The 13,024-nt window shown below is 55.3% G+C and overlaps 1 protein-coding gene across 1 annotated transcript in view; it reads right to left on the bottom strand.

Annotated features, from left to right (window-relative positions):
* LOC146809271 (alpha-tectorin-like) overlaps positions 1 to 13,024 on the bottom strand; it is a 324,857-nt gene that overhangs the window by 165,082 nt on the left and 146,751 nt on the right. The window contains exon 11 of the mRNA XM_085616088.1: positions 15 to 579. Within this exon, the coding sequence (XP_085472214.1) occupies positions 15 to 579 (565 nt within the window). The remainder of the gene's footprint in view (positions 1 to 14; positions 580 to 13,024) is intronic.

Genomic DNA, 13,024 nt, shown 5'->3' with positions numbered 1-13,024 from the left:
AAAGCAGCACTCACCACATCCTGTCAGGTTCCTCCAGGATAGAACTGGGAGACCATGGTTTTGGCACTCCTGGGTGTAACTTTGAAGATTGTCACACAAACTCTGTATATAACCGTCTGTGGCACACAAGTCATAGACACAATTGTCTATGTAGGTGCTGGGATCCTCCAACCTATTGCAGCTCCCGAATGGCCCAGTGGGATCAGTCATTATCCCACATGACTGTAGGGATCTGTACTGAGTTTGCAGGGTCAGGCTACACTGTGGCTGGCTGCTGGTATCCAAGCAGTGGAACTCGGAGTCATCCTCTTGCCAACTGTTGCCAAATGCTCCTGCACTGGTAAGCAAGGTACCGTTGGGAGCCCTGAAATCATTGCTCTTGTTGCCATCAAAGTTACCACAGAGGCCACAGAGAAGCCCTGAGTAGGCCAGGGGAACCGTGACAACCACACGTTGGCTCCAGTCATAGGTCACAGAGAGGCCAAAGTCTGTCTGCAGTTTGGCTGTGGAGCCGCTTTTGACAACCTGGATTCTTCCTGACTGCAGAATAACTGGCAGGTTGACCAGTGATTCATTCAACTGAAATGAAAAACAAGATGCAAATCTGTGAGTCTGGCCTATCTGGACATTTACATCGCAGCATTCCCTGAACGTAGCACACACTGACGTAACTACACATGGTCTCATGAAAAACAGTCTCTCAAAACATATAATATGCACACACTATGCTTGAGCACGTACCATATGAAGTTATTTCCCTCTTTCGCTGTAATACACATATGTGCTAAACCACAGCCATGTTCAACTGAAATAATGGAACTGTTCCCTAAACTATACCAGTATTCCCTAAACAATACCTCTGTCTGATAGAGCCAACCCCAACAAGAGGTTCAAGAGTTTCATGTAACACATACACCTTCGCTCATAAATAAAAAGGCCAGCATGCTCTTGCCGAGGCAGCCCCCGAAGGAGACCTCACAGACTGGCACAATTAACAACAGCCACCGGGGACTCATAAAATCCAGTTTGGGTTCGTCGGCGTGCCCAGAGACTAAGGGGAAGAGGGGGCGGATTCCCCACCCTCCTCAAGAACGAGCACGCCAAGAAAGGGGCACCAAAACACCTGGCCGATGGGGGGGTGCAAGTATTGGTTCAAACCCCCAATGGGGGGAAGCCGCCACCATAACGTGGGGGCTTGTGGGGATTACAAGGCACCGCTCTGCCAGCACAATTTATGTATTCTACCTCAGGGAGCTGGGAAGCAGTGCCACGATGATCACAAAACGACAACCTTAACCTTCGCCAACCCGGAAGTATTGTCGGTTCATTGCTGCGTCGACTAAACTGAGGACTTATCAGCCCTGCCAGGATTGGCTTCTCGAGCTCCTGGGTTTACCAGCGGCAGATCGGAGCTCCCCGCTCCTGAGTGCATCCAGTTGTGCCATGCTCCTGCCTCCTGGGGTAGAGCTGCAGCAGAGCTTGGAGCTGCAGAGGCGGCAAGGTAAGGTGAGTCGGCAGTGCGACGAGTTGGATATTCTCCACCAGATGCTAGAAGTGGGTCCAGCTTCTAATTGTGAGATGAGCAAGGGGAGTCAAGGCTGCAGCGCAATGTAGTGACGCCGCAGAGCGAGGCCAAGGTGCTTCCCCGCCCTCTCACTTGGACAGGGTCAAGCAAGTGGTGGGAGCAAGGAAACGGGGCAGGCAAGCGGTGGGAAAGAAGTGGAGCTCCCCCCCCCGAGCACCGATAGGCCAGTGCAAAGTGACCACCCCTCCGAGTGCAGCGTGGGAAGCGGGACCACGAGCAGGTGCGCACGGCCTGCCTGACACTAACCAATGTGAGGCCACACCCTCCCCACATGTTTAAAGGGAAACTCCGCGTTTAAAGGAGACTTCCACCTTTGCAAACAAAAAAAAAAGAGGAAGAAAAGGGGCTGAAAAAGGAAATAAGAAACAGGAATAAGGAAGTGCTGCCCTATAATTGGTGGTCCTGCTGCTATAAATCATGGACCAAGCAAGTTCACTTCACAAGGGGCTGGGGACATCCCGATCAGAGGATGACGTGACCCAGCCTCTCCTAGCCCAAAGAACAGCTTTGGTGCATACGGTGAGTGGCAGCACCCCGCAGAGCCCGGCAGCAGGGCCAAAAGCATCTCAAAGAACTACGCAAGGGGCTGGGGACAGCCCAGTCCGATGGTGACGTGCCCCAGCCTCTCCCAGCCAAAAGACCAGGATTTGGTGCATACGGTGAGTGGAAGCACCCCGCAGATCCCACAGCAGGGGCAAAAGCACCTCAAGGAACTACGCAAGGGGCTGGGGACAGCCCGATCGAGGGGCAACATAACCCAGCCCTTCACAGCAAGCAGCGTTCCTAGCCACCCAATGCTACGCAAATAGCATAGAGAACCAACACGCCAACGAGTGGCCACGGAAGCTGGGTGAGCTCTTGCGACAGATCTGGGCTGCATCCAAGGTGCACAGGACAAACAGGCTGCAGGCACACCTGGACAAGGATGCTGGCGAGGGGCCAAGCAATCAGCTGACGGAGGGCCCAGAGAAAGCAACAGCCGGCCAGCAACCAGGAAGCGGCAGAGTCCTTCCAAGAAAGCACCGAAGGTGACTGTCATGAGGAAAGGATGCAAGAGGGCAGACCCAGCACCTGCACAGCCATCCCAGCAAAGGCGGGCACCAACGGCAAAGCCAACACAGCAACAAGTGGTGAGCATATCGGCCCAATAGTGCAGGAGTGTTTGAAATCCATTGCCCCTTTCTTGTTCAATGGCTTAAATGTACAGAGTCAGGTCTCAACAGACACACAGCCTAGGGGGGTATTGGGGCTCCCAATAGCACCTAGTAGATACAGGGCACTCGCGGCTGGAGCACTTGCAAGGGCAACAGGAGAGGTGCACTAGTGATAGCAGCAGACCCGGGCAATTAAGCAGCCAGGTGGCACAGGGGTTAAGCGGGGCACTAGTGTCCCCCATAACAGCATGGGACAGTGACAGCAGGGCAGACAACATGACACTGGTAGGTCAATCCCCAGAGGCAAATGCAGGGCCATCATGGGGCAGCCATTAATGATCACTAGAACCACAGGTTTGGCAAGCCTCATGCCTTTAACAGTAAAGGAAAGGATACGGAGGAAGGAATTTATTGACATCTTTTCATTATTGGAAATACAGTTGGATGGGTTGGACCTGACCACATGCCATAAAAAAGAGGAGGATAGGAGGGAAAGGCTAAGGATGAGGAAAGAAAGGAATTTCGATAACTGGTTGGATGCATTCAGAATTATGGCATGCATTATCTTAGAAAAATGTCCACACTGTGGAGCGGACCTCTGGCTGTACTAGGTTAACATACACGGGGCACACAGGCAATTCCCAGGGGAGGCATGGTTGGAATACGACAAAGGTTTTACATAAAAAATGCAAACACACCCCGAAATGGAATGGAACAAGGAGGATGTGTTTGAGTTCATCCACAAAATGTTGGTAGCAAAGGAGGTCAGGTCATGGTCAGGGAAGGGCGAGCATCCTTTCGGAACAAATCTTATAAGGGGAGGGGCAAGTCATTTCACAGACCCAGATCACAGCTGGAAACACTCAACCACCAGCGGGCCGCGGCCATCTGTTGGAAGTATGAATCCAACAAGTGCACATGGGAAGTTTCTTGCAAGTTCCAACACATATGTTCAGGCTGCAAAGTGGACACCCAGCGTCAGGTTGCAGGCAAGGCAAACAGCTGGGGGAGAAAAAAGAGAAGTAGAAGAAGCAATAGCAAGGACCTGGAGGGAGCAGGGGGCCCAAAGGAAAGGAATAGTTTCCAGCTAGCCAGGTCCAACATCAACACACACCGGCTCAAAAGGCTAGCCAACACCCATATAGCTTCTACTTGCTGGATTTTCAATGGGAAGGGGCAACCTACTTTGACAAGGCAATGCCCATGGGGTGCTCCATGTCCTATGTGTATTTTGAGCAATTCTGCACATTCTTAGAGTGGGCCTTGCATGACTGCCACCCCAAAGGGGGCAAGTTACACTACCTCGATGACTTCCTGTTTGTAGGGCAGGCCAGATCATCAGAATGCGGGTACACCCTGGCCGCTTTCCAGGTCCTAGTGCCAACCTGGGGGTACCCTTAGTGGGGGAACAAAGGGTGGTGGGCCCCACAACCAAGCTCACTTTTCTGAGAATCGAACTAGACTCGGTGCCAGGAACATCCAGACTCCCTAAAGGAAAGGTGAGGCAATTTAAGGAGGAGATAAGGTCTGGAAAAGGCAACCCTCCGCAAGCTCCAGAGGGTGATTGGTAAACTCATCTACGCATCCAGAATAAACCCAGGGGACAGGGTCTTCGCCAGGCACCTAACACAACTGTAAGCCAGGCTCACAGAGAAACACCACAACGTCAGGCTGGGGTCAAATGGGATCTGGCCATGTGGGATACTTTTAGGGCAGAGCTCAACGGGTTGCTAATATGGAGAGAGGGCTGGTTGACAGCTATACAGATAGCCTTGTTCACGGATTCGGCAGGTAGCAGCGGGTTTGGGGATGTCCTGGGAGATAAGTGGTATGCAGGGCAGTGGCCAAGACACTGGCATGAGCTAGGTATCACCGGCAACATCACATTCTTAGAGCTGTTTCCCATTGTGGTGGCACTGACGATCTCGGAAAAGAAACTGAGAAACATGAAGTTAACACTTTGATCAGACAACAAATGGGTGGTGCAGGCGATTAACAAGGGCACTGCCAAGTGCCCTGACATACTGAGATTATTGCGTCACTTGGTTAAATTGCAGCTGGAAGGGTACATAAAACTGAAGGCACGCCACGTACCAGGGAAGGCGAACCCAGTGGCAGATGCACTCTCTCGAGCACAGATGAGCAGATTCAGGAAACTGGCCCAAGGGCGGTGGAGAATATGACCCCCTTACCAGAGGAGTTATGGGCCCTGGCAGGACGGACTTGTCGGTACTAGTCAACCAAGCCCTCACCCCGAGTGCACCCAGGTGCTACAGGAAATACACAGGAACTGTGATGCAGGTGGGGGGGGGCTCCAGTCTCTGGGAGACACAGGCGAGACAACTAAGGCAGTGGAGCATTTCATACAATGGGCATTCATGGGAAAAAAGTCCAAATCTTGGGTGCAGGCTCACCTGTCTGCCATAGCACACTTTTCAAAGATAATGACAGCCCCAACGCAACCCATTACACCAGGGCAGCACTGAAGGTATCGAAATGCACAGAGGGAGAGAAACATGACACCCGGCGTCCCATAGACTTTAAGAAATTTACCCTGCTCATGGACACAATGGGGGTAGTGGCAAGAGACACATTTGAAGTAACTTTGTTCAGGGCGACCTTTGTGCCATCATTCTTTGAGGCATTTAGGGTCATCGAACTGCTGGCCCCTGCAAATATTGCCCCAGCGGTAAGATGCCTGCATTCAGCCAACGTCAATGTTAGACCTGTCAGCCCTAGGGTGGTCTCCCCCTGTATTTTTCATCGTGCCTCATTTTTTCCACCCTCATTTTTGTGTTGGACTTAGGTCTCCGGGCGCCTTTTCATTGCCAATCAGTGTTAAGGTGCAGGCGCTCCCTTCCCCTAAGATGGCTGCCACAGGCCCCTGCTACTGCGGAGTGGCCTTTCTAGTAGCACCCTAGCTGCCAGGAGCTGGCTGGGACCCCACAACAATGTTGCGACACCAGCCCGCCTTTTTTGTCCTATACCTAGAGTGGGGAAGCTCCTGGAATGTGCTGGAACCTTCTAGAAGAAGGGTGGGGTTTTACTTTTGCCGCCTTAGGAGGTGGTCACCTGACCTAGGGCTACTTAACAGAGGGAGGGAACTTTTTCTAGTTAGTTGGGGTAAAGCAGACCTGGGGAACCCACGCAGGAGTTTTAGGCGGTAGGGCCTAGACAGGGACTTATGCCTCTGAAGGTGACAGGGTTTAGGCACTGCCCTTTAAGTGAGTGAGGGATCCTGTACTACCCACTGATCTGGCCCAGCGATAGGGAGACCCCGGAATGGCCTGCCAAGCCTGACTAGAAGGGAACTAGTCACCAACTCACCCCCCCCCCAAGGAACAGAACTTTTAAGGGCGCGAGAACCAACTGCGCCACCAAGACTGCAAAAACCTACTTCTGAAACTCTGCTGAAGCTGACCGCCGGAATTTAAGGCTGAAGCTGAGGGCGGAAACTAACTACTGAAACTTATTACTAAAGACTCCCTGCTGGCCTGCTGGGGGATCAACCAGGTAAAAGCGCTGTGACCCCTGCGCTCCCCGACCTTGCCTGGGATCCCCCTAGTCAGTCCTGTGCCAGGCGCTGGTCGCCGAAGTCGCCGCTTAATTTCAACCCCCCCCTGCCTGGGGAATTCAAGGCGCACTCACCGCTACGGCCCAGGGCCGGGAAACTGCCCCCCTGTCACCACCGGGGCCCGCGGAGAAGCCCGGGGCCCCGCTGCTGCCATCGCCGAGGTATCGGGGACATATTGCGGGGAAGTCCGCTGGGAAGAAGCGAAGGCCGCGTAGGCCTGAAGCCAGGCACTCAGGTCACCTGACGGGGGCGGACTGCCAAACGCCGCCCCCGCCGTAGCGCCATTGGACGATCAGGCCGCGCCCCCCGCAGACCGCACTACCATTGGCGGCTGCGGGCGCGGGCCTCTACCGCCGTGAGAAGAGATCCCGGGAGGCATCAGCGAACACTGCGGAGCTCCCCGGCCACGTCTGGCCCGTCCGGGAGCCCCGCGCTTGGTTCCCCACTCCCCGCGCCAATCAGTTCAGCGGGGGAAGCCCGCAGGAGAAAGGCCCTCGACCCGGATATCGCCGGGAGGCCAGAGAGCACCGCGAACTCCCCCGCTGGTGAGGCAGAAGGCATCCGACGCAGGTAATCTCTGGGGAGGCGGGCGGGAGGCCCCACGAGGCCCGGAGCACGCCCCTCCCCCGGGGAGATCCCCAGTGAAGTCACCACTGCCCCCTAACCTTGCCCGAGACTGTTAGACCCGGGACTGCCTTCCAGGGACTGCGCTGAGGAAGACTGCCCCCGGCAAAGCGCCAAAAAGTTACCGAGCCACACGAACTGCCTGATTCCAAGCACCAGTCCATAGTGAGGTGCAGCGCTACGTTCTGGGAGCCTGGGCCCTGGCGCTATCCCCCTGCTAAGTGCAGTGCATGTGCAGACCGCCTGATTCCTAGCGCTATTCACGGGATCTGTGCAGGGCTGGGCCAAATGACATGCTGGGAGCGCTGGTGAATTGCTAGTTGCGGCGCTTTACTCTTAGAGCCTGGTTCACTGTGCTAGTGAATTTCCATGTGTAGCGCTATGTGCAATGTTTATGCAACCTGATTTTTAAGCGCTATTAATTGTTGTGCGCAGCCCTATATCCCTAGAACCTGATGCTTTATGGTAGCCAGGTGTGGCCAAGTTAAAGTTTAATGAGTTGCCTTTGAATTGAAATGCCTCTGCATGTATAGTGATACTGCCAGTGAGAATCTAATGAATTGCATTTGAACTAGATAAACTTGATTGATTTTTAAGTGAACCTCCTGTGTGGTGTCAATTATTGTGAGCGCTTTCTGCTTCAGGGGACGTGTGTGCTGTATGGTTGCTTCACACGTAAGCCTTCGGGTGCCCAACCGCTCGAGTCACGCTACGCCTTTAGGGCCCGGTGACCCCAGGTCTTACATTGTTGGCGAGCGGTGGGATAAGGACCTGTGACCATACAGCACCCTCCAGTGAAGCGGAGGGCGCCGCAATTAGACGCCTATTGTGGTTAAGCTCTGCAACTGTTGATTACTGCCTTGATTGAATTCCACTGTCCAGACTGAGGGTGTAGAATCCCAGTAGCCGGAAACTGTCACCCATATCCTAGGATTTTTTTTTTCTTCCTTAGTATCTAGGTCCCCGCCTGTCACGATGGAGTTCCGGTTAGCCGACCTCGAGGGGTACACCGTGAGGCAACTGAGGGAATTCGGGCAGGAGATGGGGGTGCCTGGGGTGCGGAAGGTCAAAGGACCGGAACTCCGCACCGCCTTAAGGGCATGGGTAGAAGCCCACCCAGAGGGAAGAGGGGATGAGGGACAGGAGGCGCAGGATGCCCCTCAGGAGGAGAGCGCGCAGGAGGTACTAGACCTGATCAATGGGGATGTGTCCGAAAAGGGGCCACCAGGGAGACGTTCTGGGGCCAGCAGTAGGGCAGGGTCCAGGAGAAGCGCGTCTCCAGAGGAATATGAGGACAGGAGGGAGGAGAGGCAGTTGAAGTGGGAGCTAGCCAAGTTAGAGCAGGAAAGAGAAAACAAGAGATGGGCAATGGAAGAAAAGAAGCTGGCGCACGAGCTTCAGCTTAAAGAGTTGGAGCTGCGCGCTCTCCAGTTGAAGGCGTCCAATAGGGACGATGGTGGCAGCGTACCAAAGACTCCCCAGGAGTCAAAATTCTATTTGCCCAAAGACGTGATTGCCAGTTACACGAGAGGGGATGACATCGCCAAGTGGCTGGAGGCATACGAGGTGGCCTTGACAGCCCATGGGGTACCTGAGAGTAGCTGGGGGGGTGGCCTGTATCGCTACATACCTCCCGACGTCAGGGACACCCTTCTGTATTTAGCCAAGGCAGATCAGGTCAGGTATGCCCCCATGAAGGAAGCCCTGCTTAAGAAATTTGGCCTCAACCCCGAGAGGTATAGGCAGAAGTTTCGTGGCAGCCATAAGCTGTCCACCCAGACATGGGTAGATTTTTTTGATTATGCGAGGAAGGCACTAGATGGTTGGGTGCGTGGCAGCGAGGTGCAGGACTACCAAGGATTGTACGATCTTTTTTTAAGGGAGCACCTCTTGGATAAGTGCTTTCCGGAGCTGCGCCAACATCTGGTGGACCGCAAGATAACGGACCCCCGTGAGCTTGCGGAGGAGGCAGATATTTGGGTGAGCACCCGGGTGTCTCACAAGGGCCCCGGGGGAGATGGCTCGAAAGGCGGACAGGGTTTCCCCCAGAAGAAAGAGGGGGGAGATAAAAAGGTGGAGTTCTCGAAAGGTCCCCAAAATAAGTTTGGGAAGGGAGTAGGAACCCCACCCCCGTCCAATTCCACAAAACCCACTTACCCTGACAGGAGTCAGCAGCCAAGGATTGTGAGGTGCTACGAATGTGGGGAGATTGGACACTACAAGGGAGATCCCAAGTGTCGCAAGCGACCCCCAGCCCCAACGGGCGGGAAGAGCCCCGGGGTAAGTAGTGTAGCGCTTGGGATGGAGCTGCCCTTAGATAGGGAAGGGGAGTGGACAGGCCTGGCCCTGGTTTCACTCGGGGATAGAGAGATGGTTCCCGTAGTGTCCCTACCCCCGAATACTGCTAAATACCAGCAGAAGGTGAGAATTAACGGGGAGGGGGTGGAGGCTCTGAGGGACACAGGGGCCAGCATGACCACTGTCGTGAGGCGGCTGGTGTCCCCAGAGCAAGTAATCCCAGAGGAGTTCCATCCGGCCGTATTGGCTGACGGCAGTGTGAGTCACTATCCAGTGGCTCAAGTTCCCTTTGAGTGGGGAGGAGTCAAAGGCCTGCTGAGAGTTGCGGTGAGCCCTGCCTTGCCTGTGGGGTGTTTGCTAGGGAACGACCTGGAGCACACCGAGTGGAGAGAAGTAGAGTTTCGAGCTCATACAGAGATGCTGGGGTTACCAGGGTGGACTTGCGTAAGCACGCGGTCCATGGCTGCCCGGCATGGAACTCACCCTGGGTTGGAGCCTGGAATCATGGCCCAACCCAAAGCCAAACATGGAAGGAAGAAGGTGGTGGAGGACACGCCCCGTGAGATGGATGGGGAGGCCGCAGAGGTGCCCCCGGAGTCCGCGGAGGTAGATGTCGTTCCTGTGGAGGACTTGCCGACCCTTGCTGACTGGCATGTGGAAGGAGGACCTACCCGGGAGGAGTTTTGTCAGGCACAAAGGACGTGCCCCACTCTTGAAGGCATGCGGCGGCAGGCCGAAGCCCAAGTGGCCAGTCAGGAACTGGGAGGTTATCATGTGTATTGGGAGGATGGTCTCCTATACAGTGAGCCCAGGGTGCCGGTACATGGATCTTCGAGGGCCATAGTGGTCCCCCAATGTTACCGGGCCTTCCTGCTGGAGTTAGCGCACGAGATACCCTTAGCCGGACATCTGGGCCAGGACAAAACCTTTGCACGGTTAGTCCCCCATTTTTATTGGCCCAGGATGAGGATTGCCTCGGACACCTTTTGTAAGACCTGCAAGTCTTGTCAGGCCAGTGGCAAGACTGGGACTAAGTTGAAGGTCCCGTTGGAACCGCTCCCCGTGGTCGGGACCCCTTTTGAGAGGGTCGGTATCGATATTGTTGGGCCATTGGACCCTCCGACCGCAGCGGGACACCGGTTCATCTTGGTTTTGGTGGACCACGCCACAAGGTACCCAGAGGCTATTCCTCTGAGGACCATCACTGCACCGGTGGTGGCGCGGGCACTGTTGGGGATTTTTACCCGAGTGGGATTCCCCAAGGTCGTGGTGTCGGACAGGGGCACGAATTTCATGTCGGCCTACATGCAGGCCATGTGGAAGGAGTGTGGAGTGACCTATCGGTTCTCCACCCCTTACCACCCCCAGACTAACGGACTTGTGGAGCGCTTCAACAAGACGTTGAAAGGAATGATCCGGAGCCTGCCAGAGGGCTTGAGGCGTAAGTGGGACGTCCTCCTCCCTTGCCTGCTGTTCTCCTACCGTGAGGTGCCGCAGAAGGGAGTCGGGTTCAGCCCTTTCGAGCTGCTCTATGGCCATCCCGTTAGGGGGCCCCTCAGCCTAGTGAAGGAGGGGTGGGAGAAGACTTCGCAGAAGCTTCCCCGGGATATTGTCAGCTACATGCTGGCATTCCGCAGCCAGATGGCCAAGCTGTGGAAGGCGGCCTCAGAGAATCTAGAGGCTAGCCAGGCCGTCATGAAGGAGTGGTACGACCGCAACGCTCGGACGGTAGAGTTGGACGCTGGACAGAAGGTGTGGGTCATGGAACCTGGGGAGCTTTGTGCCCTCCAGGACCGATGGACTGGTCCGTACGAAATTGTGGAGCGACGAGGCCAGACCACCTACGTAGTTGACCTGAAGACCCCCCGTCAGCCCCATCGGGTGCTCCACGTCAACCGCCTGAAGCCGCACCATGAGCGATCGGAGCTTGCTCTCCTCATGGTGACGGATGGGAGCGAGGAGGAAGAGAGTGAAGCTCTTCCTGACCTTCTTGCGGTCCAAGAGAAGGATGGTTCGGTAGAAGGTGTAGTCCTCTCCCCATCCTTGACCCCAGAGCAACAGAGGGACTGTCGCCATGTCCTGGGACAGTTCGCCTCGTTGTTCTCCCTCACGCCTGGAATCACTCATCTGTGTACCCATGATGTGGACACAGGGGACAGCCCCCCGGTAAAGAACAAGTCTTACCGGCTCTCTGACCGAGTGAAGGATAGCATCCAGCGTGAGGTGGCAAAGATGCTGGAGCTGGGGGTGATAGAACCTTCCAGCAGCCCGTGGGCTAGTCCAGTGGTGTTGGTGCCGAAAGCGGCCCCACCGGGTACGACGCCAGAACTTCGGTTCTGTGTGGACTACCGGGGGTTGAACTCTGTCACGAAGACAGATGCTCACCCCATCCCACGGGCAGACGAGCTGGTGGACCGGCTGGGAGCAGCCCGGTACCTCAGCACCATTGACCTGACGTCCGGATATTGGCAGATTGCCATGGCCGATGGAGCAAGGGAGAAAACAGCATTCTCCACCCCCGAGGGCCACTACCAGTTCCGAGTGATGCCCTTTGGGCTCAAAAATGCTCCGGCCACATTCCAGCGGTTAGTGAATCAGGTACTATCTGGCCTGGAGTCCTTCTCAGCGGCATACCTGGATGACATAGCTGTCTTCAGTAGCACCTGGGAGGACCATCTGCAACACCTCCAGGAGGTATTGCAGGCGCTGCAACGCGCTGGCTTAACCATTAAAGCCAGCAAGTGCCAGATTGGACAGGGATCTGTCGTGTACCTGGGACACCTGGTGGGCGGAGGTAAGGTGCAACCCCTCCAGGCCAAAATAGAGACCATCATGGCCTGGGAGCCCCCCAAGACCCAAACTGCGGTCCGAGCTTTCCTCGGCCTCACTGGGTATTACCGCCGGTTTGTCAAGGGATATGGCACCATCGTAGCCCCCTTGACAGAATTGACGTCCAAGAAACAACCTCGCAAGGTCATATGGACAGCTGCTTGCCAGGAGGCATTTGAAACGCTGAAACAAGCGATGTGTACCGCTCCAGTACTCGCAACCCCAGATTTCAGTAAAGAGTTCATTGTACAGACGGACGCCTCAGAGCACGGCATAGGTGCGGTGCTCTCGCAGCTCAACACAGAAGGCCAAGATCAACCTGTGGCCTTCATCTCTAGAAGACTCCTCCCTCGGGAACAGCGATGGAGCACCATCGAGCGGGAAGCCTTCGCGGTGGTCTGGGCTCTGAAGAAGTTGAGGCCATACCTCTTTGGATCTCACTTCCTGATTCAGACGGACCACCGCCCCCTTCGCTGGCTCATGCAGATGAGAGGCGAAAACCCCAAGTTGCTGAGGTGGTCCATTTCCCTACAGGGGATGGACTTTCGGGTGGAACATCGGCCCGGAGTTGACCACGCCAATGCTGACGGTCTCTCCCGGTTTTTCCGCCTTAGCGATGAGAACTCCCTAGAGGTTGGGTAGCTCTCCCCTCTTTCGGCTGGGGGGGACGCGTGTTAGACCTGTCAGCCCTAGGGTGGTCTCCCCCTGTATTTTTCATCGTGCCTCATTTTTTCCACCCTCATTTTTGTGTTGGACTTAGGTCTCCGGGCGCCTTTTCATTGCCAATCAGTGTTAAGGTGCAGGCGCTCCCTTCCCCTAAGATGGCTGCCACAGGCCCCTGCTACTGCGGAGTGGCCTTTCTAGTAGCACCCTAGCTGCCAGGAGCTGGCTGGGACCCCACAACAATGTTGCGACACCAGCCCGCCTTTTTTGTCCTATACCTAGAGTGGGGAAGCTCCT

This window comes from Triturus cristatus, chromosome 7 (genome assembly GCF_964204655.1).
Source record: "Triturus cristatus chromosome 7, aTriCri1.1, whole genome shotgun sequence".
In the NCBI taxonomy this organism is placed as follows: domain Eukaryota; kingdom Metazoa; phylum Chordata; class Amphibia; order Caudata; family Salamandridae; genus Triturus; species Triturus cristatus.
The sequence above is the reverse complement of the archived record's forward strand: the minus strand, read 5'-3'. Positions and strand labels throughout refer to the sequence as shown.